A 25529-nucleotide genomic window follows, 5' to 3' on the forward strand; every position below is an offset into this window, starting at 1 on the left:
TTATGAATTAATGGGAAACAGATGATCCTCCAATTTTCTACATCAACGAATTGGGTGAGTTGGTAAGGTAATATATAATACTGTACCTGGTTAAATTAGCATAATAATTACAAAGGGGATGAATACTTTTCCAGCCTCACAATTTTGGTTTTTAATTTTTGATAAATTGTTGACAGGTTTTGGAATTTTTCTTTTAAGTTGACATGATGCACAATGTTTTGTAGATTAGCTCAAAAAATCCTACAATATATTTTAAATTTAGAAAATGAGACAATAAAATGTAAAATAGTTTGAGGCTAAATACTTTTTCAAGGCACTGTATAGTGTCATACATGCACACTGATAATAAATTTACTTGGAACTGTGAACTTTATGTGACGGGATCCTGAATTACTCCTATGAACTGTGCTCGTTTACCCCTATTAACTGTGCTTTTGAAAAGAGAGAGAGAGTTATTTAACACTGACATGTTTTGAAAGAGAGGGAGAGAGACGAAGATTAACTGTTGGACTGTCACTTTAAGGCACTGGAAGTAACTTCTGGAATTCTGCTGAGCTGGAGTTGGAGATGGTACCGAGCAGCTTGTAAGTTGCTATGGTAACCGAGGGCAGTTATTTAATGGACACTCAATGTTATGATTTCCGGCAGGTTGTTGATACTTCTCAAGGACTTTTGCCTGCTTGCATTTCTTACACTGAGAGAGGAAGGAGGAGTTATTTGAATGACAGTTGGTGCTCAGCACGGGAAGATAAAATAGGAGGTCAGATGATACAGACCTCAGACACATGTTTGGACACTGAATGAGCACTGTTGTGCCCGCAGAAAAAGTAGGTTTTGGAGGATCGATCAGGCGGATTGATCCATTGCTCCTGCAGTGAAAAGAGGAAAGGGGGTTGACTGGTGGGGAGTTGTCTATGTGTCCACCCTCACCTGGGTGATAGCTCCACCACAGAAAACCGGTCCCCACTGTTAAGTCACAGTCGGTGACTTTTAAAGGATTTCGAAAGACAACGAGAAGATGGACGGCGTCAGCTCACCTGAAGACTAAAATCTCTCTCTCTCTCTCTATCACTATCACTACTCAACTCAATACCACGAACTGAACTGAACTTCACTCATCATCGTAAGACTGTATCTTTTTACCCCTAGGCTTAAAGAAGCTTGGTTTTTCATACATAGGTTTTCACACTTACTGATATACATTTTATATATATATATATATATATACACACACACACATATATATATATGTTGGTTCTTTATTCCCATCACGGGGTATGTGACATTTGACGTTGAGCAGAATGGCCAACAAGTGTGAATTTTGTGTTCACTTACTGACAACTTCCCTGGTCTTGTGTCCAATAACCCAGGATATCTCTCACCACTTTCACACATCATTTGATACAGTGAAATAGTGAGAGCAGAGATTCATGTCCAGACACGATGTCAGAGAACAAGCCTGACTAACAGGCAGGGAGTGGGGCATGGGGCAAAAGAGATGGGTGGTAGAGAGCTGTAGATGCCTGACAAACAAGCAGGGAGTGGGGCAAGAGAGATGGGTGGTAGAGAGCTGTGCCAGAAGATTGGCACAGAGGCAGGGGCAAATCAGTGAGCAGGAAGAGATCAAGACTCAGGATCTGAGTGTTTAGAGAAAATGACTCTGGAACTAGGGAATGAGGCATTTCCCCAACAACTGGGAGTCCCAGTAACACTGGGTTGTCATCACAGGAGCAACATCTAGTAAGAGAACAGCCAGCAAGTAAGATCTGCAAATCTTCCTGCCAACAATGGAAGATCATTTCAGAATCAGAATCCGTTTAACATCACTGTCATATGTCATGAAATTTATTGTTTTGCAGTAGCAGTACGTTGCAACGCATAATATTAAAAACTATAAATTACAATAAGAAATTTACAATAGATTCTGGTTAATTAGGCCATTAGTTAATTGGAACAGCTGCTTATTTGGGACAATTGTTAAAGAACAAAATCTAAATGTGAAAATAGCTGGGACTCCCTTCGTTTATTTGGGACACTTTACTACGTAATTACTCCAGGAGTGCTCTTCCCACTTTCTTCAGACTAAGGGTGTAGTTATGGGATCTCGCATGGGACCCAGCTACGCCTGCCTCTTCATTGGTTATGTGGAACAGTCTGTGCTCCAAACCTATTCTGGTACTGCTCCTCAACTTTTCCTTCGGTATATTGACGACTACATTGGTGCTGCTTCCTGTACCCATGCTGAGCTCGTCAATTTTATCGACTTTACTTCAAACTTCCACCCAGCCCTCAAATTCACTTGGTCTATCTCGGACACTTCTCTCCCCTTTCTCGATCTCTCGGTCTCCATCTCTGGAGACAGACTGTCCACTGACATCTTCTACAAGCCCACTGACTCTCATAACTACCTCGACTATACCTCTTCCCACCCCGCCACATGCAAAAATGTTATTCCCTATTCCCAGTTCCTCCGTCTCCACCACATCTGTTCCCAGGATGAGGCTTTCTGTTCCAGGACATCTCAAATGTCCTCTTTCTTTAAGGATCGTGGTTTCCCTTCTACCATCATCAACGATGCCCTCACCCGCATCTCCTCCATTTCCCGCACTTCAGCCCTCACCCCATCCTCCTGCAACCACAACAGGGACAGAGTTCCCCTTGTCCTTACCTACCACCCCACCAGCCTCTGGATCCAGCACATTATCCTCCGCAACTCCCGCCACTTCAACAGGACCCCACCACTAAGCACATCTTTCCCTCTCCACCCCCTCCGCTTTCCGCAGGGATCAGTCCCTCCGCGACTCCCTTATCCGCACATCCATCCCCACGGATCTCCCACCTGGCACTTATCCCTGTAAGCATAAGTGTCCCTACACCTCCTCTCTTGCCACCATTCAGGGCCCCAAAAAGTCCTTCCAGGTGAGGCAACACTTCACTTGTGAGTCTGTTGGGGTCACCTATTGCATCTGGTGCTCCCGGTGCGGCCTCCTCTACATCGGTGAAACCCGACGCAGACTGGGGGACCGCTTCGTCCAGCACCTCCATTCCATCTGCCACAACAGACAGGATCTCCCGGTAGCCACCCACTTCAACTCTGCTTCCCATTCCCATTCAGATATGTCCATACATGGCCTCCTCTACTGCCAGGATGAGGCTAAGCTCAGGCTGGAGCAGCAACACCTCATATACCGTCTAGGTAGTCTCTAGCCCCTTGGTATGAACATAGAATTCTCCAACTTCCGGTAATTCCCTCCCCCTCCCTTCCTCTATCCCTATTTCACTCTGCCCCTTCCCCCAGCTGCCTATCACCTCCCTCATGGTTCCGCCTCCTTCTTCTACTACCCATTGTTTTACTGCCTATGACACCCCTGCTTCCCCTCCCCCACCCCTTTGTCTTTCAAATTACTGGTCTTTCAACTGAACCTACAAGCATTCTTCAAATCCTTCCCCCTCCTTCTTTGTTCAGTCCTGACGAAGGGTTCCAGTCCGAAACGACGACTCATCGTTTCCACTGCTGCTGCCCGACCTGCTGAGTTCCTCCAGCGTGCTGAGAGTGTTACTCCAGGAGACTATTGTCGAACAGCTTCTAACTAGCGTCAGTTGCGTGAACATCATTTGGCCATTAGACCAAATGATGTGCACATTAGAGCAAACAGTTTTTAAATAGTGACATTTGTGTGTATTTTTGCTCAAAATGCAGTGATTTTTGTCACTGATGTTAGCGAGTAACAAGAGAAAGGCAATTCAGAACTGATTTGCTCACTGCAGTTTCAAGCATTCGGGCTTGGAGATGCCAGAAACAGCTGGGAATGAAAATGAAACAACTTCACTACTTCAACAAGTTTGGAACTATGTATGAAGACATTTGAAGATATGGACAATCATCTTGAATGTTATAATGAAAATGAAGATTTGGAGAAGGCAATTGTCAAAAGCAGGGGGGGTGGGGACGGGGGGGAAGAGAGGGGCTGCGGAGTGGTGGGGGGAAGAGGGCTGGGGGCGGACAGGGGGAACGAGGGCTGGGGGCGGACAGGGGGAACGAGGGCTGGGGGCGGACAGGGGGAACGAGGGCTGGGGGCGGACAGGGGGAACGAGGGCTGGGGGCGGACAGGGGGAACGAGGGCTGGGGGCGGACAGGGGGAACGAGGGCTGGGGGCGGACGGGGGAACGAGGGCTGGGGGCGGACGGGGGAACGAGGGCTGGGGGCGGACGGGGGAACGAGGGCTGGGGGCGGACAGGGGGAACGAGGGCTGGGGGCGGACAGGGGGAACGAGGGCTGGGGGCGGACAGGGGGAACGAGGGCTAGGGACGGACAGGGGGAACGAGGGCTAGGGGAACAAGAGTTGGGGGCAGACAGGAGGAACAAGAGTTGGGGGCGGACTGCGGGGGGGGGGGAGAACAAACCTCAGAAAAACTTGACATACAGAACATTTGCAGTGCCACTTAATTTGAAAGAAAGATGTTAATCTATTGCTAATTTGTTACAACAAAGAATTATGATTGCATTGAATCTTATAAAGGTGAACAACTACAAGTGGTAATACACTTAATGGTGCCTTGAGCAGAGGCTCTTCCAAAATTGGGTACAATTGGTGAGATTAGCTGCTGGCATGTGCAGGGCCAGTTCATCAAATTTTTAGCCCTACTATAACACTTGTCAGTCTGAAATTGAAACACACTCTCTCAGCTATGTCCCTTTTAGTGTGAATGATTGGAAGAACTAATTGGAGCTGCAAATAATACACATGTATGTTACCATTTTGTTAAGCCACACACTTTGCAACAGAGTCTTGAGATAGCTGTTGCACCATTTATTGCATTGGTAAACAGGCGGAGTTCAAGTAGCAGCCAGAATTGTTTAACAATTGCAAAGATCAGTATGGAGATTAGGTGCAAACTGTGCTGAGAAACTGGTTCACACCATACCAGTTTTCTGCCCAAATAATTATATCAACTGTATACCAATTTCCACTCTATAGTACCTGGATAATTTTGGTGAATATGACCACACTGACTAGCACATCATTGCCACCACAGAAATATGTCTGACACCCTGTGCCCTGTAACATATCCAAATCTCACTGCGATGGAACTGTAAATAACATTCCTTCATACCTGTAAGAATCATCTGGGTAGGCTTTTGCTTCATAATCCTGTAATTCCATATATGCTTTCTCTTGAAACTTGTCAATCTGTGCAGCATTAATTAGGCCTGGATGGTCTATGAAAGTAAAATAAAGTATTGTTAAAATGCTACACATGGTTTATAACCTAAAGGAAATACAAATGACCTCTGTTTTGAGGCCGTGATGACAAAGAAGCTTTCACTATTCACAATCATTACACCATGGTGTTGAAAAGCTTGACTATAATTAATTAAAAATGAAGTCACTATCAACGATTCATCTGACACAGGAATTTCTGTGAAGTTCGCAGAAATGGCAATTATTTGTAGACTCAAGACTGCAGGTGCCGGGAGCTGAAGCAATGCACAAGTGATGGAGGAACTCAGTGGATCAGGCAGCATCAGTGGAGGGAACTTGGCTGCTAAGTGGAGGCTAAACATAAATTAGAGGAACAGTACTCCATATTCCACAAGGGCTGTCTCCACCTGGTGACATGAAAACCAAATTCTCAAACTTTCACTAACTGCTCCCCTTCAGTCCCACCTCCCCCCATTTTTATTTTCTTTCCTCTTGATCCACTTGGTCCCCATCACCCAGACACTCTTCTCACCGAATCCCTTCCCCACCTCCATCCAATCCATGCACCACCTTCAGATTCCATTATCCTTCTATTACCTCCCAACCTGTTGCTATTGCCACTCTTCCCTCCTCCATCTACTTACCACTCCTCCTCACCTGGATCTAGCCCTTCATCCATCCCTTCTCTCCACCTTTTAAATACTGGCTCCCTTCCCTATTTCAGTCCAGATGAAGGGTCTTGACCCAAAACAATGACTGTTCATTGCCCTCCATAGATGCTGATCGACCATGCTTTGTGTTGGCAATATTTTGTAGTTAAGGAATTCTTTTCCTGTACTTACTGTAAAAAGCAATTTACAATGAGATCTGCAATCTACTGAAGGCCAGATCAACAACTTTCAAGTCTGGTGACCAAGTAAAACCCTCTCACATGTAAAGTTGCAATTCTGGACCAAACTTGAGTCAATGGAGGATACTCAACAGCTACAATAGGGCTTCAATGCTATTACCTCTTATAAAATGAAACCAAACAACATACAGCAAGTAACATCAAGGCTTCACTCTCAGATGAGCTGAACACTTTCCATGCTTACTTTCACTGCCAAAACACAGAGGAAACTTCACCAACTCCCACAGCCCTGGTGCCCAAAAGGAACATATTACTATTGTCTAGTAGCTTTCTGAGGTTGGTGATGAAATACATCAACTCCTGCCTGAGAAGCAACTTGGATCTGCTCCAATTTAAGGGAGCTGCACTGATCTCCCTCCTGGTACTTATCCTTGCAAGTGGAACAACTGCCACACCTGCTCCAACACCTCCTCCCTCACTACCACTCAGGGCCCCAAATAGTCCTTCCAGGTGAGGCGACACTTCACCCAAGTCTGTTGAGGTCATATACTGTGTCCGGTGCTCCTGGTGCGGTCTCCTGTATAGTGGTGAGACCCGACATAGATTGGCAGACCACTTCACCAAGCACCTACACTCCATCCAACAAGAAAAGCACTATCCAGTGGCCACCCATGTCAATTCTACTTCCCATTCCAATATGTCAGTCAATGGCCTCCTTTACTGCCACAATGAGGCCACACTCATACTGGAGAAGCCACACCCTATATTCCATCTGGGTAGCCTCCTACCTGATGGTATAAACATTGATTTCTCAAATTTCTGGTAATTGCCTCCCCTCTCCTCCTCTTTCACCATTCCCCCTTCCTGTTTCCCTTCCTCACGCCTGCTTACCTGCCCATCACCTCCCTCTGGTGCTCCTCCCCCTTCTTCCATGGTCTTCTACCCTTCTATTAGATTCCCCCTTCTCCAGCCCTTTATCTCTTCCACCAATCAACTTTCCAGCTCTTTACTTAACCCCTCCCTGTTTCACCTATCACCTACCACCTTGTACTCCACCTTTTAACTCAGACCTCAGCTTCCCCCCCCCCCCCAGTCCTGATGAACTGGACAAAGATGGTGATGAATCAGCATTCAGAAGGGAGGCTGAAAATCTGGCTGAATGATGCCACAACAGCAACCTCTCAGTGAATGCCAGCAAGACCAAGGAGCTGATTGTTGACTTCAAGAGGAGGAAGCTGAAAATCCACGAGCTAATCCTCATCGGGGAATCAGAGCTGGAGAGCGTCAGCAACTTTAAATTCCTTGCTGTTATCACTTCAGAGGCCCAGTATGCAAGTGCAATTACAAAGAAAGCACAGCAGTGCCTCTATTTCTTTGGCAGTTTGTTTGAAAATTCAGCTTAATGTCTAAAACTTTGACAAACTTCTACAGATGTGTAATGGAGAGTTTATTGACTGACTGCATCATGGCCTGGTATGGAAACACCAATGCCCTTAAACAGAAAATCCTACAAAAAGTAGTGGATACAGCCCAGTCCCTCATGGGTAAAGCCCTTCCCACTAGTAAGCACACCTACACAGAGCAGGAAAGCAGCATTCATCATCAAGAAACTTCACCACCTGGGCCATGCTCTCTTCTCACTGATGCCATTAAGGAGGTACAGGAGCCTCAAGGCCCACACCACCAGGTTCAGGAACAGTTATAACTCCTCAACCATTAGACTCCTGAACCAGTGGGGATAATTTCACTCACCCATCACTGAACTGCTGCCACAACTCACTTTCAAGGACTCTTCATCTCATGATTTTGATATTTATTATTTATTATAATATTTATCTTTATCTTTCATATTTGCACAGTTTGTTGTCCTTTGCACATTGGTTGTCTGTCCATCCTGTTGGGCGCAGTCTCATTTATTCTGTTGTTTTTCTTAGATTTATTGTGTACATCCACAGGAAAATGAATCTCAGGGTTGTATATGGTGATACAAGTGTCCTTTGATAATTAATTTATTTGTACTTTGTAATCTACAAATGGATTTTCGGAAGTCACACATTATCTGGTCAGTTTATAAATTCAAGCTTTCTTCACCTGGGCTAAAGAGGACAATTGCCTTCAGGTAGGCATACTCATATCCATCCAGAGATAGTTTAACCATGCTATTACAGAACTCCTGCAGCTTCCAGATGTGCTCCATCACCACTTTCACTCGGTCTGCTGACAATTTATCTGTTCATTAAAAACAAAAACAAAACACCATTATTCATCCTCAACAAAAACTGATTAAATAAAGCCCTCATTACAAACTGGAAACAACTATTTCTAACTGCTGCACTAATTTCCCCATCTCCATCCTCCCGCACCAACTATTCCATTCACAGATACTCTGTTAATAACCTGTCAAATATTCCCGCAGTTTCTCCATGTGGCCTCTTGCATCCTCTCAACTTGAAGATGGGAGGCCTCAGTTGTTAAAAGATGCAAAGTCCAAAGATTTATGATAGAGTACTGGATACTAATCTTACCCCACTGCACCACTGCCAAACCCTTTCCAGTAATTGAAATAATAAATTGACATGAATACTTATTCCTTCATGCAAGTGGAAATTAATTTGCTGCACAGTTTTTGAATAGTTTACAAAGGGTTAGGATGCTCAAGAATTGGTAGCTATGCAAACATTTCTATAGCAGTAGGTACATTGAGCCCTTAACGTTTGTGGGGGAGACGTGCTGCTGTGGAAAACTGGCCTGGAAGGGTATAGTCAATCAAGAGCAAATCACATTGTTTAGACAGGCCAAAGCACACTGATTGTGCACTGACTGGCCCTTGTTGCAAATGGAGTTTTCCCCCCATACACTCCCCACTTTAAATAGCTTATTTAATAGACTCCTTCCCATAAATCTGGTTTAAGAAGAAATCAAAAATGCTTCCTATTTAAAGAGCCTATGTTTGTAAGATAAACATAGAGCCTATGTTTCTAAGATAAACATACTTTTCTGTGGAGCAACAAAACCATTGCTAAGTGGCAAATTAAATAGAATGAAGTACTTTGTTTTAGCAAAAATTTAAGTAAAGCATTTAGGGAGAGCTGTACATTCACAGCAACTCAAAACATTTTGAATCCGGGGTGGGGTGTGCAGGTGTGTACGTAGAAGAGAACGAGTTGTAACGTTCATCCATATGGGTGAGCAAATCATGACAGTTTGTCCTAAGCTGAGACTTAAGCCTAAAAATCTACACTAATATTTCCATCCACCAAGGAAGTGGTACGCTCTCAAGACGCTAACTTCTACACAAGGTATTAGCCTGAGGTCCCTAATGTACTTTTAGGAAAATTATATAGTACCATGGGAGTTTTTTGCAAATATCAGGAAGGTTCTCTCTGCTGTCCTTCATCAACATCACAGACACGGGGTGCTTGCTACGCTCATATTGGCTGCTACGTTTTCTGGATCAGAACTAACTAACTGAGTATTTCATTGACTGCAAAACACTTCTGGACTTGAGCACTTCGCAGGACCTCCAGTTACACTGTAATATAGTGTAAATCAAACCATAGGAACACCCTCGAGATCCGTTACTGCTTGGTGCAGCTTACAGAATGAATATATCATATGGCTGCTCGGCATTCTCTCTCAAGATCATGAAATGTGCCACGAATACACTAGTCCTCTGAACCTGTTCAGACATTTATTTAAATCATGGCTAATCTGTGATTTCATTACACCATCCCACCTTCATCCTCTTAATGATGCCTGAACAAAATATCCAGATTTCAGCTGACCAGAACAGGGAGGATTTTTTTTTGGCAGATCAGGTGGGAAGTGGAGCTGCAGATCCCTACCGGGTGATGTGTATTTTCTGGGATCATCCTTGAATGGCCTCTAACTTGATAATTCCCCCTTGTTATAAACTAACCTGCCAGGAAAAAATAGCTTCTAATTATCAAATCTTCAAATCATTTTTCAACAAGTTTTCAACATTTCATAGATAGCATGCACATGCTCTGTAACCTCATGGTACAGCACTTCAAAGTAGACATGCACGATTAATCAAAGCAGCATTTTAGACACGACCTTACTCTATGAAGTAGTATTGCACACACAACACACACATGCTCTATTATTCTATGATTCAGCATTTCAGAACACACATGAATCAACCGTTTGAAGATTAGCTCCCTGCCAACCTTGCTGGAGACTTGTCTGCAGATGGTTAACAATTGCAGTGAGTATGGTTGATAAATTCATCACTTGGGAACACTGGGCAAGACCAAGTGTAAAGAGCTCATTCCAACAAGCGCGTACCAAAGCTGTATTATTGTCTGGCCTGTAGAACAAAATAATCAACAGAAAATTCTTAACCCTTAATAAAATCACGATTACAAAAATAACATTACTGCACATCATACTTTTAAATTATCTGTTAACATTGCAAATATGAGGGAAATGCTGTTTGATCAATATGAAGTTTTTGAAAGAGGTACAATGGAGGTACCCATGAAGACACTGTGATTAGTGGAGCATTCATGGACATCAGTAAGGCCTCTGATAAATCCCTACACAGGAAACTGGTCCAAAAGGTTAGAACACACGGAACTGAAGACTATTGGCAAATTGTATTCGAAGTTCACTTGTTAATAGGAGGCAGGTATTGTGGAGGGTTGCTTTTAGAAGTGAGAAACATCTGAGTGGTGATATACCACAGAGATTGGTGCGAGGACCTGCATCATTGTTATAATCATTATGAGTTGGATGATACAATAAATGGTGCTGTTTATAATGAGTAGAGGTCCTTTAGATTACAGGATGATATTGATCAATTGGTAAGATTGGCAGCTGGAAATTGCTTGTGAGATGAAGAAATTTGGGAGGACAAGCAAAATGAATGGTAGGGTATGAGACAGTCTTGAGAACAGAGGAACCTTGTTCAAAGTTCTAAAATCCATGAAGATGGGTGAAGTAGTAGATAAGGTGCTGAAGAAAGCACATGGGATTATGTGTCATCATTAACCAGGATATAAAAGCAGAGAGATTATGGTATAACTTTAGAAAACAATGTCCGGGCCACAGCTGGAGAACTATGGTCACCACACTATAGGAAGGATGTGATTGCAGTGGAGAGTACAGAGGGGATCCATCAGGATGTTACCTGGCCTGGGATGGAAGATTTCAGTTATGAGGAGGGACTGAACAGACTGCGTTTGGTTTCCATGGAGTGAGGAGGTTGATGGAGGGAGGGAACCTGAGAGAACTGTACAAAAAGTTTAGATGGGTTGCAATGAGGAAATTTTTCCACCTGAAAGGAGGTTGGAACTTGGATTGCATTTACTCAATAGGTGGTGGAAGCTAAGGCAATTACTATGTTTAACTATCTGGATAAGCACTTGAATTGCTAAAGCACAGAAGACCACTTTGCATTTGGGTGACACATGGGCAGATATGTGCAAGGACATGTTGCGCCAAATGACTGTATAACACTTCTTTGAGAAACTGCATGGTATTACAGCTGGGGACATTCTGAAGTTCGGAGTTCAAATCCAGCAGCGTCTGTAAGGAGTCTGCATATCCTTCCCATTGAATTTCTCCGGGTGTCCGGGTTCCTCCCACAGTTTACATCGTGGGCAGGTTAATTGGCCATTGTAAATTGTCCCATGATTAGGTTAGGGTTAAATTGGGGTCGGCAGGAGTTGCTGGGGTGCTGTGGTTCGAAGGGTCTGAAGGGCCTTTTCCGTGCTGTACCGCTAGATAAATAGATTGTTACACTGCCAAACATTAATCTGGATCTTGAAGTTTACAAGCAAATATCAGTGAATATCTCTCAAAAAATAGTGATCGGTGGCCTGACTAAGATAAGCCAGACCTGCAGACAAACGATAAAAACTGTGCATTGCAGCCCATGGCATGGGAACACTGCACATAACATACAAGCTCCAAATGACAAACTGAAGTACAAGACTGTTGAATCACTAACCCAAGAGCCTGGAAGGCTGGAATAGACCTTGCCCAATGCATGGATAGGAACAATAATCTCGATGCAGACTCACAGATGTAGTGCACATTCAGGTATTCTGGCATCGGTGATGGCATTGTTAGCTGAGGATAGTATACAAGAATTTACTTTAACATCAAGTTATACTACTATGGCAAAGGTTCCTTTTGTGGTAAAGTAACTTAAGTTTGCAGTTAAAATAAAAACATATATTCTTGACAGCAATCTAGTTGATTTCTCATTACTTCTAAATTTAGATTAGTTGAATAGGTATTTGAATCTGTTACACCATTTGTGCATGACTTCTTGATAGGATGGCATTTACTTTACACCTTTCTTCCCCATAGCGTCACAAGGTATGCAACAAGTTCACAAGTGACAAGTGACAAACCCATTAGTCTCCTGATTGCTGTTATAACTAACTACTACACATTTAGAAGCAATGTTTTCAACATACAGCAATGGGATATCATGACCGTGACTTTCCAAAACTGCTGGCTATATTGGGAAACACAACCTAATGGGGAATTTTAAGGCAGGGGTCCCCAACCTTTTTTGCACCACGAACCAGTTTAATATTGACAATATTCTTGCGGACTGGCTGACCGGGGGGGGGGGGGGGGGGTGGGGGGGGGGTGTTTCCTGTAGGGTTAAACTCACCTCAACATGTCTTTTACAGTTCAGGTCGCCAACTTTCTCACTCCCAAATAAGGGACAAAAGTAGCAGTCAAATCCCAGGACACTTTACCCCAGGAAAGACTACCATGACCATGAAGCCTTGCACGGGCACCTGTGTACGCAAGTGTGACATGCGCACCTACTGCGCACATGTGCGTACGTGCTGATTTTCTTGGTTTTGCCTTCATCTTCCTGACTACACTGTACATACATTATTTCTACTTTATATAGGCTGTATACTTATCATTCCTGCTTTTACTATATGTTAGTGTTATTTATTTTCGGTTTTATGTGTTATTTGGTATGATTTGTTAGGTTATTTTTTGGGTCTGAGAATGCTCAAAAATTTTTCCCATATAAATTAATGGTAATTGTTTCTTCGCTTCACACCATTTCGGCACGAAAGGTTTCATAGGAATGCTCTACCTTAGTTGGGGAAATATGGGACAAACCAATTTAGCCCAATATATGGGATGTCCCAGCAAATACGGGACAGTTGGCAACCCTATGTTCAAGTTCAACAGTGCGTGACAGGGAATGAGGAAAGGTGCAGCTGACTCATATAGTTTCCTCACGGCCCGGTAGCACGTGCTTTGCAGCCCGGTACCATTCCGCGGTCGGGTGGTTGGTGACCGCTGTTTTAAGGGACCTAATTCAAAGATACAAAATGGAAAAACTGAGCGACCAGATTAATATATTAGAATCACAGAGTATTACAGCACAGAAACAAGCCCCTCAACCCAGGTCTGTGCCTTACTATTATTACTATGCCTGGTCCTATCAATATACACCTGGGCTATAGCTCTTCAAACCCCTCCCACCCATGTACCTAGCCAATTTCTCTCAAAGATTGAAATTGAACCAGCTTCTACCACTTCCACTGGAGGTTCATTCCACAGTCTCAGAGTAAAGATTCCCACCTCATATTCTTCTTAAACACATCATCTTTCACCCTTAACCCATGACCTCGAGTTCTAGTCTCACTCATCCTCAGTGGAAAAAGGTTGTTTGCATTTACCCTATCAATGCCTTCATATTTTGTATACCTCTGTCAAATCTCTCCCATTCTCCTACATGTCATAACCTATTTAACCTTTTCCTATAACTCAGGTCCTCAAATCCTGGCAACACTCTTGAAAATTTTCTCTGCACTCTTTTTCAATTTTATTAATATCTTTCCTGTTGGTAGATGACCAGAACTGGAGTGTCACCGCCCTCAGAGTTCATGGTTCGTGTCGCTGTCCTGGGAGACGTTATCAACATTGAGATTTTATCGATTGGATTGCCGTTCAAATTGACCTCTTTTAGTTCTATCTTTTTTTCTTGTTCTTTCTCATTCTTTCTTGTTGCGAATTGGTGGGCTAGGGGTTTGGGTGGTCTGTTAGTTTTTGTGCAAGGGTGGGTTGGGGGGGGGGTGATTAGGGGTTTGCAAGTTTTTGTTTCTTTTTCTTTCCGTGCAGGGGGATTGATGTCTTTCTTTCAACTACTTCTATGGTTTTCTGCATTTTATGGCGATCTGAAGACAAATCTCAGAGTTGTATTCTGCATACATACTTTGATAATAGGATGAACCATTGAACCTTTGATAAAAATGAATCTTTGAAATTAGGCCTTGACAATTTCAAAATCCTAACTCCTATACTCAATAGTTTGATTTATGAAGGCCAAAGTGCCAGGAGCTCTCTTTATGACCATATCTACCTGTGACACTGCTTATAAGGAATTATGGATCTGTATTCCCAGATCCCTGTTCTACCTCACTACTCAGTGCACTACCGCTCATCGTGCAAGCCCTATCCTAGTTTGTTCTCCCTTAGTGTAACACTTCACACTTGCCTGCATTAAATTCCATCTGCCATTTTTCAGTTCGCTTTTCCAGTGATCCTGATCCCACTACAAGCTTTGATAGCCTTCCTCGCTATTCACTACGCTCCCAATCTTGGCATCATCCACAATTAATCACATGTACATCAAAACTTAGTGAAATATATCATTTGCATTAACAACCATCCAACATAATCTGAGGATGTGTTGGGAGCAACCTGCAAGTGTTGCCTCACATTGCTGTGCCACGAGAAATTCTGCAGCAGCTGGAAATCCAAAGCAACACACACAAAATGCTGGAGGAACTCAGCAGGCCAGGTAGCATTTGCAGAATTTCTCGTGTTGGTGATACCACTACTACTGCGAAATCTTCGAGGGATGTCTTCTCTTCCTTTCTAGTCCTGATGAAGTCCTGATGAAGGGTTTCGGCCCGAAACATTGACTGTTTACTCTTTTCCATAGATGTCTGACCTGCTGAGCTTCTCCAGCATTGTGTGTGTGTTCTTTAAATCAGTGATGCCTCTCTCAGTTAGCTGGCATGCATAGGAACTGTACCCAGCTGTTTCTGGTGTGAAAGGTACAAGGTCAGGGATGGTACCTGACTGAACTATAGGAGAGATCCTCCCAGCATCCCAGCCAATTTTTCACCCAATAATGCTGATTTATTATCTAGTTAATTCATTAGGACATTGAGGGTTGCAAATTAACACTAAATACAAATATAGCACAGAAGTATTTAATTGCCTATAATGTGTTGTGGCATCCAGAGATTCTAACATAAAAAGATACATAAAGATAGAAAAATTCTTTGAAGGCTATCATACATTGGCAAGCTTGCATCATTCTCATCATTTAACTAAAGATTTACTCCAAATACTCCACAGTCTGGATGCGGTCATACCTGGGTATGGGCTGAGTGGGCTTACCCCTTGGTCTATAATCTCTAATAAGGAGAAACTGGTGGAGCAACTGAGATACAAGTGGACAGAAGAGCTGCAAAGTCTGTTGTAAAGCAGGTAACTGGGCTGGGACAACACAGCTTGAAAACACAGGAAAGGTTTTGCTTATAACTTTAGTAGGTTAAAAATGCAGCTTGGTATCAGATGTAAAATGGGGATAATCAGATCAACTATTCATTTTTGACAACTATTTCCAAAATTGGAGCAGGGAGGGAAGGATGATGGGAGGAGACAGGGCAATCAAATAAACTGATTAAAATGTGCTATGCCCTGATTCTTTTGCCCCTCTAATTCTCCATTTCTCTCACTCCACACTCCCTATCTCCTCCTCTCCCCTATCCTCCTACTGCTGCTGCTCACCTGCTCCACCACCCCAGCCCCCTGCAACTTGCCATATTCCATTCATTCTCATTCTTACCTTTCCCTTTTCCATTAAAAATACTGGTTTCTATCATTGTTGGTTAAAACACAACATATTTTAAAAACTTCCTGACTACCTCAATTACATAATCTTGCTAACCATGTTTATAATGAACAAAGTGATGCAACTTCTTTACAGATTTCAACACATAAATTCTGTACTGACCATTATCTTTAGCCTCAATCAAAATTCTTACACAATGCTTACAACACTTAGGCTCAAAAATGTCTGACAGATATTCACCTCCCTCTGCTGACAAAACATCTATAATATCACGTCCTTTGGCTTTCAAGAATGATCCCTACTACAAAACTTACTTTTAACAACAGAATTACTCTGAAATTTATAGCACAGAAATAAGACCATTCATATGGCCTTAATATCTCTATACTACTGTTTACACTACATGCAAGCCTCCTCCCATCTTAGCCACTTATCCGTATAGTTCTATACCATTCATGTTATTTGGCATTCCAAATGTAGCTTTCTGTACCTCAAACTCTGCAAGCATTGGAGAGTTGCACATTAGTTTATTTAAATAAGTGTCAACAGCAGAACACTAAACTACATACAAAGAACTATGGGATTTTGGAATTCTGAAATATCATTTAGAAGGAAATAGAGGGTTTCAGTGTGCCTGGCATATAATGCCTGTTGAAAATCCACAAATTAACAATGAAAGGTGCCCTGCCAAAGGTTTTATAAGAAACAATACATACAATGCAATGATGAAGAATCTAAAGGTCTCATAATTTGAACAAACAATGGACATTATCATACCTTGAAAGAAACATGCACATCACTGAGAAGAGGACCCTCAATCTCAACAATAGGAAGAGACTGCTCTCCACTGATCAGCTGGATGTTGGTGCCCGAAGTATCCATGCACTCTGCTGAGTTCTGAACAGCTGATCCTTCTGCAGGATTTAGTGCTTTCGCAAGTGTATCAAATGCTCTGAAATACCAAGTCAGAAAATGCAGACATATTTTATCCATCTAACACTGGCAGGTTTACTTCTGCATAACAATTGTCAAAAGGTAAATAATGCAGAGATGTAGATGCAGTACAAATAAAGAAATCAACTGACTGAAGTGAGTTACACTCCAATGCTACAAGATATATCTCAGCAGCATAATTTTGAATGATCACAGACTGTTCTTACTTTTACTACTTTAGTTTCACTTTGCAAAGTGCAGTGTTTTTGATAATCAGTAATTTATAAAGCTAACAGACTTTTGTCGTGTACTATGGTGGACATTTGACATAAAAGTATAGAGGTTGTGCTTCAGTTATATAAGGCATTGGAGTACTATGCATCATATTGATCATCTTATTTCAGGAAGGATGTAAATACATCAGGAGCAGTTAAGGTAAAGTTTATTAGAACCGCTGGGTTGTCTCATGAGAAAAGGCTGGACAAGCCATGCTCGTATCTGCTAGAACTTTGAAAAGAGAGAGAGGAAACACACAAGATCCAAAGGGGCTTTGACATGTTGGATATTGGCAGGATATTTCCTTCAGTGGAAGAATCTACAATTAGGGTCACTCATTTAAGACAGTGCTGATGAAAATATTCCTCTGAGATTGTGAATTTCTGAATATGTCTTTGTCAGTGGAAATGGACGAAGTGGCTCTGAATATTTTGAAGCAGACGTATTTAGATTCTTAAGAAAAGGGATAAAACATTTGTGTGGACAGGTGAGAATACGGTGTTGAGACTTGAATCAGATCAGTCAGCTTACTGTTTGGTGTAGCAGGCTCAAGGGCTGAATAGTTTACCCTTGCTTCTAATGCATATATTTTTAAAATAATTACCTGGTAATATCACTGGCAGACTGGTCATCTTGTTGCATTTCTGATAAAGAACCATCACCATTACTTAAGGCATCAATGCCTGACAAATCAGCACTACTTTGGGATAGATCCTTTGACTTGCTCAGGTTTGCAAGTGATGTAACTACATTTGCAAGAGTGCTTAAATCACCTTGACAGGTTTCAGCCTGAAATAAATAAAGTACCAGTAATCAATAACTGCTTATCCAAATGCAGAATTTACAGCAGTTTATGGAATTCTGCAGAGTAAATTGGACCATATTATACCTTGTTCTCAGAAGTGAGGAGCATAGCACTCTCCGTTTTCATCAGTGGCTGTTGTATATTTACCAGCATTCCTGGCTCTAGAAGGCCTCCAGATCTTGTTGAAACAAAAAATTTGAAAGCATTTACACTTGCACAAGCTCCCTCTCTATCTCCCCCAAAGTCAATTTATTAGTACTTTTTAACTGCAAGATGCCATTGCATTATCATATTACCATTTTTCTTACTGTTTTTACATGTTCTTACTGATGGCACCACTATCCCTCTCAGTTGCAGTATCTCTTTCCCAACACCTGAGTGGTTGGGTATTCTGAATAAATTGGCTAGTTTATATGAGCAATCTTTTATTTTGTGTTTACTGGCAATAGAGTTATATTTTGCTTCAGTTTGAAACCAATTTGGTGTATACAAACTGGGAAGGAAATTAACAGAAGAAAATGAGTTATTTTAGATGGCATAAATTCTGAAAAGCTCCACACAGTTTACTTCATAACAAATGGCTTCCCTGAAGAGGCTGAACAATCTTCAATATTACAAACTTTTTAAGTCAATCACCAATCTTATTAATCATAGCAACAAAGCAATCTTGAGATGATGCCAGGGAACAAAGCGACCAAAGGTGACGTCCTTCAGACAGTTCACAAAACTACTTCTTTATCTTCTTGATTATATTTTGACGATGTATCTTCTGGCTGATTGAGTGATTCGGCACTTTGCTATCACCAGGGGAATTCAGTGAGGTTTAGAGTGGAGTGTGCAGCCTGGAGGTGAGGCACAAGCCCTTTAATCTCGCTAATTAAAGCATTGAGCAAGATGTAAATCAACGAGGATTTAAGAGGAAGATGAGTGGATGTTCAACACCGTCTGCCTGCATTTGATCAGTTTCCCTAGCTCGGTGCTCGCGGAGGAAGGTGCCTGTGTTTAACTGGTCTCTCTCTCTCTCCCTATGATGCCAAAGGATGGTGCCAGAGTCTTGTGTCTTGGGCGAGGTTTAATCGACTTGGTTTGTGGATCGGACACTGCAGTTCAAGTTATGTGTGTCTCTGGTTTCTGTTTACTCCTTTTTTAAAAATTGCTATTTTGTGCGATTTTAATCACTGTGGACTGGCTGTGCGACTAATGAACAACACAGCTTTAAACTGAAATGAACTGAACTGAACTGTTTCAATGTCTCTATGGTTTAATGTTTAATATTCTGTTTTTTCCACTTTTTTTTTTAAGCACGATTTGTTCTTTTTTTGTTCGTAGGGGGTTTGATATTTCCTTTGAACGGCTTCCATGGTGTTTCTTTGTTTCGGGGGTGTCTGTGGGAAGACGAATCTCAAGGTTCATACTGCACACATATTTTGAAACTAGAAGTACTTTGAAATTCTTAGAGAGAAAGTACAATATCAGTTTGATTATCTTGGTGCTCAAACCAGATTAGCGTTACAACTCCACTTTTCCCCTATATTAAATAGCCTGTTATGGTCCAACAGGTTTTTTGCCATAGCCACTAAAGTTCACCAGTGATTCTACTTCCTCAGGAGGCCGAAGAAATTTGGCATTATAGTGCGCATGCGCCGGTCGTGCATGCCTGGTACAGCCGTTCCGATCTATTCGTACTTTCTTCTTCTTACTTTTTAATTTACGTTACTTTTTGTATTTTTTTTTTCTCACGGTAACACATCGAAGCTGCACCCTCTCTAAAATGCTGGTAGAGAGAGTTTTATTTGGGTTTTCTTTAGCGCTGGAAATGGTTACATCCCAACACGCGGGACAGAAGCAAGGTCGCATTGTGTATTCCACGGACCAGCAAATACCGGCTGGTTTAGCGAGCAGAGCGGCGGACACCCCTGCTGAAATCCGGAGGAAAACACACAGAGGATGCAGAGGGGGATCACAAAGCCGAGGAAAGAGGACCGGGTCGAGACAACAGAGACTTTTGGAGAAGAGGAGTTCGGTGGGTAATACCGTTCTGGCTGACCAGAAGTGCACTGAGAGCAGTAAGCGTAAAGGTGTTGGGTGCTTACTGATCTGGTTAACAATGGATGGTGCAATCCGGGGCATATTACGATTGAGGAACATGTTTGCAGACTGGATATTGAACTTTTTACTGTTGGACTTCAGCCACATTCCACCGTGATACAACACTTGGCGGCAGAGGAGGTTATTCCTGCCTGTGGCCATCGAACGTGCAGCTCCTCCTGTGGAGGGTCAGACACCCTGAGCCAATAGACTGGTCCTGGACTCATTTTCCATCTGAAATAGTTTGCATTTTGTTGCTTGATTGTTGGGGGTTTTTGTATTGCTATATTTACGCTCTATTCTTGGTTGGTGCGGCTGTAACGAAACCAAATTTCCCTCGGGATTAATAAAGTATATCTATCTATCTATCATTCCTGTTTGACCCCCACCAATTTTTAAATCGATGCACCACAGAAAGCATTACATCCAGATGCATCACAGCTTGGCATGGCAACTGCTCTGCATGTGACTACAATAAATTGCAGAGTTGTGAACACAGCTCAGCACATCACAGAAAGCAGCCTTCTCTCATGGACTCTGGTCACACTTCTCACTGCCTCACTGAACCAGCCAGCATAATCAACGACCCCACCCACACTGGAGATTCTCTCTTCTCCCATCAAGCAGAAGATAGGAAAGAGCGAAAAGATGCACCACCAAGTTCAAAGACAGCTTCTGTCTTGTTGCAAGACTATTGGTTGGTTGTCTAGTACAATAAAATGGATTCTTGATTTCACAATGCAACTTGGTATATATACCTCATTTTCCACTTGTACTGCTCTTTCTCTGTAACTGGAAACACTTCAATCTGCATGGTTACTGTTTACTCTCGTAGTATCTTAATGCACTATTGCTATGAAATGATGTATATGGATGGGCATGCAAAACAAGTTTTCCACTGAACCTCAGTACATATGACAATAATAAACCAATTTACCAATTTAATTACCCTCTAACTGACAACGGTACCTTGCACTTTCCTTGTCTGTTACAAAGGTTGGTGTTGCAGCCAAGGGACTACGCAAGTCCTTCCTGATGTAAATCTTTTCAGTTGAAGCTGCACAGTTTGCGGACTTTTCTCGAGAAACTTCAATTGGTTTCCGCTCACACTGAACAGCTATTGAGAAAGCAAATGCTATTAACATTTTATAACTAAATTACTGAATTGGCTAAAAGATATCTTCTGGAGGTACAGGCCTTCACTTACAATCTTGCTTCATTCCCAGTGCTAGGCATCTCTGCAATCGACAGTACTGGCAGCGGTTTCTGTGGTGTTTGTTAATCACACAGTCCTTTGACCCTCGGCAGACATACACCAAGTTCTTCCTTATACTTCTCTTGAAGAAGCCTTTACAGCCTTCACAGCTCACTGCCCCATAATGACGTCCTAAATGGTTAGGTGGTTAAAAAAAAATAAACTACGAGATACAAATGGAAATGATTCTTCAAAATAAACTTACCATCACCAGTGAAAAATACTGAGATATTTCATAATACTCCAGCATTTAACAAGCATAGAGAATAAGAAACAAGAGCAGCTTTAAGCCAATTGCTCCTTCAACCTACTTCGCTGTTTAATATGCAGGGCAATTTTTTCTCTCTCCCCTTTACACCTCAACAACTTTATACTTGAAATATTTATCAGCTTCCACTACAAATAAGTTTGTGTTTCCACCAGAAAGTTAACAAGTTAAAGCACTCCAAAAAATCATGACCCTCAGAAGAAATATTGCCTCATCTTAAAAGAACAATCCATTATTACAGTTTTTCAAAAGAACAATCCATTATTACAGTTTTTCAGGAGATTAACATTTTAAACAATCATAAGAACACAAGCAACAGGAGTAGGAGTAGGTCATCTGGCCCATCAAGCCTGCTCTGCCATTCAATAAGATCATGGCTAATCTGGCCATGAACTCACCTCCACCTACCTGCCTTTTCTCCATAACCATAATTCCCCTAATATGTATGCAAAAATCTATCCAACCTTGATATAAATATATGTACTGAGGTAGCCTCCACTGCTTCATTGGGCAGAGAATTCCACAGATTCACCATCTTCTAGGAAAAATAGTTCCTCCTCATCTCCATCCTAAATCTACTCCCGCGAATCTTGAGGCTATGTCCCTAGCTCTAGTCTCACCCATCAGTGGAAACAACTTCCCTGTCTCTAACTTATCTATTTGTATCATAAGACCTTCTCTCATTCTTCTGAATTCCAGTGAGTACAGTCCCAGGCAACTCAGTCTCTCCTCATAGTCTAACCCCCTCATCTTTGAAATCAACCTGGTGAACATCCTCTGCACTGCCTCCAAAGCCAGTATAACCTTCCTCAAGCAAGGAAACTGAAACTGCACACAGTACTCTAGGCGGGGCCTCACCAATACCCTGTACAGTTGCAGCATTACCTCCCTGCTCTTAAATTCAATCCCTCCAGCAATGAAGGCCAACATCTCATTTGCCTTCTTGATAGCCTGCTGCACCTGCAAACCAACCTTTTGTGATTCATGCACAAGCGCTCCCAAATCCCTTTGCAAATCCCCTCACTTAACCTATCTATATCTTTTCGCAGACCCTCCATATCTTCTGCATAATTTGCTTTTCCACTCAATTTCGTATCATCAGCAAACTTAGATACATTACATCCCCTCTTCCAGATTGTTAATGTATATCATGAACAGCTGTGGGCCCAGCACAGACCCTTGTGGCACATTGCTCACCACTGATTGCCAACCAGAGTAACATCCATGTATCCCAACTCTCTGCTTACTATTAGTTAACCAATCCTCTATCTATGCTAATACATCACCCCAACTTTATGCATCCTTCAATTTAGTTGGACCTGTTAGTGCAATAGATTAAATAGATTTTGCCTTGTAGTTAATTCTCAATTGCCTCAGCTCAGAGGGAATTAGGAATAGAAAATACATCCCAACAGCACTATTAATGTCCCTATCCAATGAATATTATAAACACAATTTTCCAAAACTTATGTTACAGTGTGCACGGCACTAATTTTCAATGAAACTAAAAATACTACAAAATACAACTACATCATATTTTATGAATTAAAAATGCAGAGGTACAGCAGTCAGAATGATCTTGAGCTCTCCCAGAGTCGTATTTTCTGAAGTGCAAATCACTGCTATTGTGTACATACATCTACTGATGCTTCTGGACATATCTTCAGTGATGTTCCTGGAATCCTCGGGTGTTTCGGGTCTTTCAACATCATACAACCTCCTCCAGGTGACCCAGTTGGGGCTGGTCAGACCCCAGCTTGTGTCCAGATGGCTAGCTACTTATGACTCCATGGCTCCCCTCTTTTGAGCCACAGCCATCTTGAGGCCCTCTCTGCCGCATCGGTGGTACTGCGGATGGCTCTCCTCTTCCTCTCTGCCTTGATGCTCAAATTGCTGAAGGCTCTAACTAAGGAACGGGTTACGAATCCCCTACAACCAACCTCCACTGGGAGACACCTCGTTCTCCATCCAGCCTGCTGACAGTTGCCGACCAGTCCTGCATACTTAGAGAGCTTCCTTTCAAAGGCCTCTTCCAAGCTATCTTCCCATGGACTGGTAGCTATCTTCCCATGGAAGATAGCTTGAAAGAGGCCTTTGAAAGGATATGATGTGTGTAAACAAAACAGATAATTTGTGTATAAACTTGAGTCTACAAAAAGCAAAGAGATAGTGGCCAAGTAATACTTAAGAACAACTCCACTTAGTTTCAGTACTGGAGTGGGATGGGCTATCACATGACAGAGACCAAATCAGATCAAAATCAAGCTATCAATGGACAGAAAATTTGATTGTTGACTTTCATGCTGGGTGGAAATGAACAGGAATCAGCTTTATAAGTCTCCAGATTTAGAATATTAAATCACCATCTACGTACTTTAATGAATAGAATGCAAAGCCATTAAACTTGTATTATTAAACTCAAACTATTTTTTAAATAAATTGTCAGATTAAGGAAGCACTTTCTCACCTGATGCTCTGTCGCCACAAACTACACAAAACTCCAGTGGCGGTTTGACCGCACTTTGCTCAGCTGAAGTTGCATCGGTTACAATCTACAGGGATAAAAATATAAAAAATTTGAAAACAGCCTTCACAGAGCCAAAGGCAAAGGCTAGAACTTTTGCAGTTTCCGCCATATTTTCTGCTGCCACTCGAGATCTAGCGGCACTACCTCCTGGAAGGCTTTGACTAAGTTATGGTAACAGAACAGCACAAGTTCCGGATAGAAATCTCCATTGGCTAGACTGGTGTAAATATCTTAATTTTTTTTTTAAAAAGTATTTTTCTATAACCATCTTCAGCTAGTAAACTCCAGACTGTTGCGCTCAAATACCAGGTTGTTCAACGTAGCAGTGTTGGGAAAGTTACTGGAGAGAATTCTGAAAAGTAGAACCTACCTGCCTTTGAAAAGGCAAAAGCTGATTAGGGATACGTACAAAATGCTGGAGGAACTCAGCAGGTCAGGCAGCATCTAAGAAGGGAATTACATAGTCGACTCTTCGGACAAGGATCTTCACTAGTCCTGATGAAACATCTTGATCTGAAAGGTTGACTGTTTATTTCTCTTCATGGATGATAGCTGACCTGCTGAGTTCCTCCAGCATTTTGTGTGTATTGCTCAAGATTTCCATTATCTCTAGAATCTCATGTCGCTGATTAAGGATAGTTAGCTTGGCTTGGTGCATGGGAAATCATGTCTCAGAAGTCCGATTGAGTTTCTTTTTGAAGAGGTGACCAGCAAGATTGACGAGAGCAACGTGGCATAAGTTGTTGATATTGACCTTAGCAAGGCCTTTCACAAGGTGTGCAAGGTATGCTGGTCAGGAAGTTTAAAATCACATGCGATCAGGGTGAGCTTGCCAAATGGATACAAAATTGGCTTGAAGGGTGATTATGAAGGGTTGTTTGTCAAAAAGGAGGCCTGTGAACAATGACGAGTCTACTGTTGCTTATAAACTAATGATTTGGATGATAAGATAGGTGATGTGACCAGTAAATTTAAGGATAATAACAACATTTGTTGTTTAGTGAACAGTGAAGATGGCTATCTAAGATTACAAAAGGAACTAGACCACTGGGAAAAGGGGCCAAGGAATGATGGAATTTAGCTTGCCCAAGTGTGAAATGTGGTATTTTGGGAAGATAAAACTACAGCAGGTTTCACACAGAAGGGCCCTGAGGAGTGTTATTAAACAGATCTGGAGCTACATCTAGATAGTTCCCAGATAACAGCAACACAGGTGGACAGGATAGTAAAGGCAGTATCTGACACACTTGGTTTCATTGATCAGGGCATTGAGTATAAGAGTTGGGATGTCATGTTGTCAGTGTACAATTCGTTGGTGAAACCACACTTGGATTATTGTATCCCGTTCTGGTTGTTCAACTACTGGAAGGGTGTCATTAAGCTGGAAAGAGTACAGAAAAGATTCACTATGATGTAATTGGGACTAGAGGGGTTGAGTTATAAAGA

General features: G+C 42.2%; 1 protein-coding gene across 15 annotated transcripts in view; it reads right to left on the bottom strand.

Annotated features, from left to right (window-relative positions):
* The window catches only part of nr2c1 (nuclear receptor subfamily 2, group C, member 1), a 126375-nt gene that overhangs the window by 19358 nt on the left and 81488 nt on the right, over window positions 1–25529 (bottom strand). For 14 of the 15 annotated variants that reach the window (XM_072241478.1, XM_072241476.1, XM_072241473.1 and 11 more), the window contains 10 exons: window positions 24024–24108; window positions 21241–21420; window positions 21003–21150; window positions 18030–18123; window positions 17745–17929; window positions 16709–16883; window positions 12029–12150; window positions 10209–10384; window positions 8146–8283; window positions 5116–5221 (listed from right to left, as the gene is read on the bottom strand). In XM_072241478.1, the coding sequence (XP_072097579.1) occupies window positions 5116–5221; window positions 8146–8283; window positions 10209–10384; window positions 12029–12150; window positions 16709–16883; window positions 17745–17929; window positions 18030–18123; window positions 21003–21150; window positions 21241–21420; window positions 24024–24108 (1409 nt within the window). The remainder of the gene's footprint in view (window positions 1–5115; window positions 5222–8145; window positions 8284–10208; window positions 10385–12028; window positions 12151–16708; window positions 16884–17744; window positions 17930–18029; window positions 18124–21002; window positions 21151–21240; window positions 21421–24023; window positions 24109–25529) is intronic. The other variant, XM_072241477.1, reaches the window with a different exon arrangement.

Source organism: Mobula birostris, chromosome 23 (genome assembly GCF_030028105.1).
Source record: "Mobula birostris isolate sMobBir1 chromosome 23, sMobBir1.hap1, whole genome shotgun sequence".
Classification (NCBI taxonomy): Eukaryota; Metazoa; Chordata; class Chondrichthyes; order Myliobatiformes; family Myliobatidae; genus Mobula; species Mobula birostris.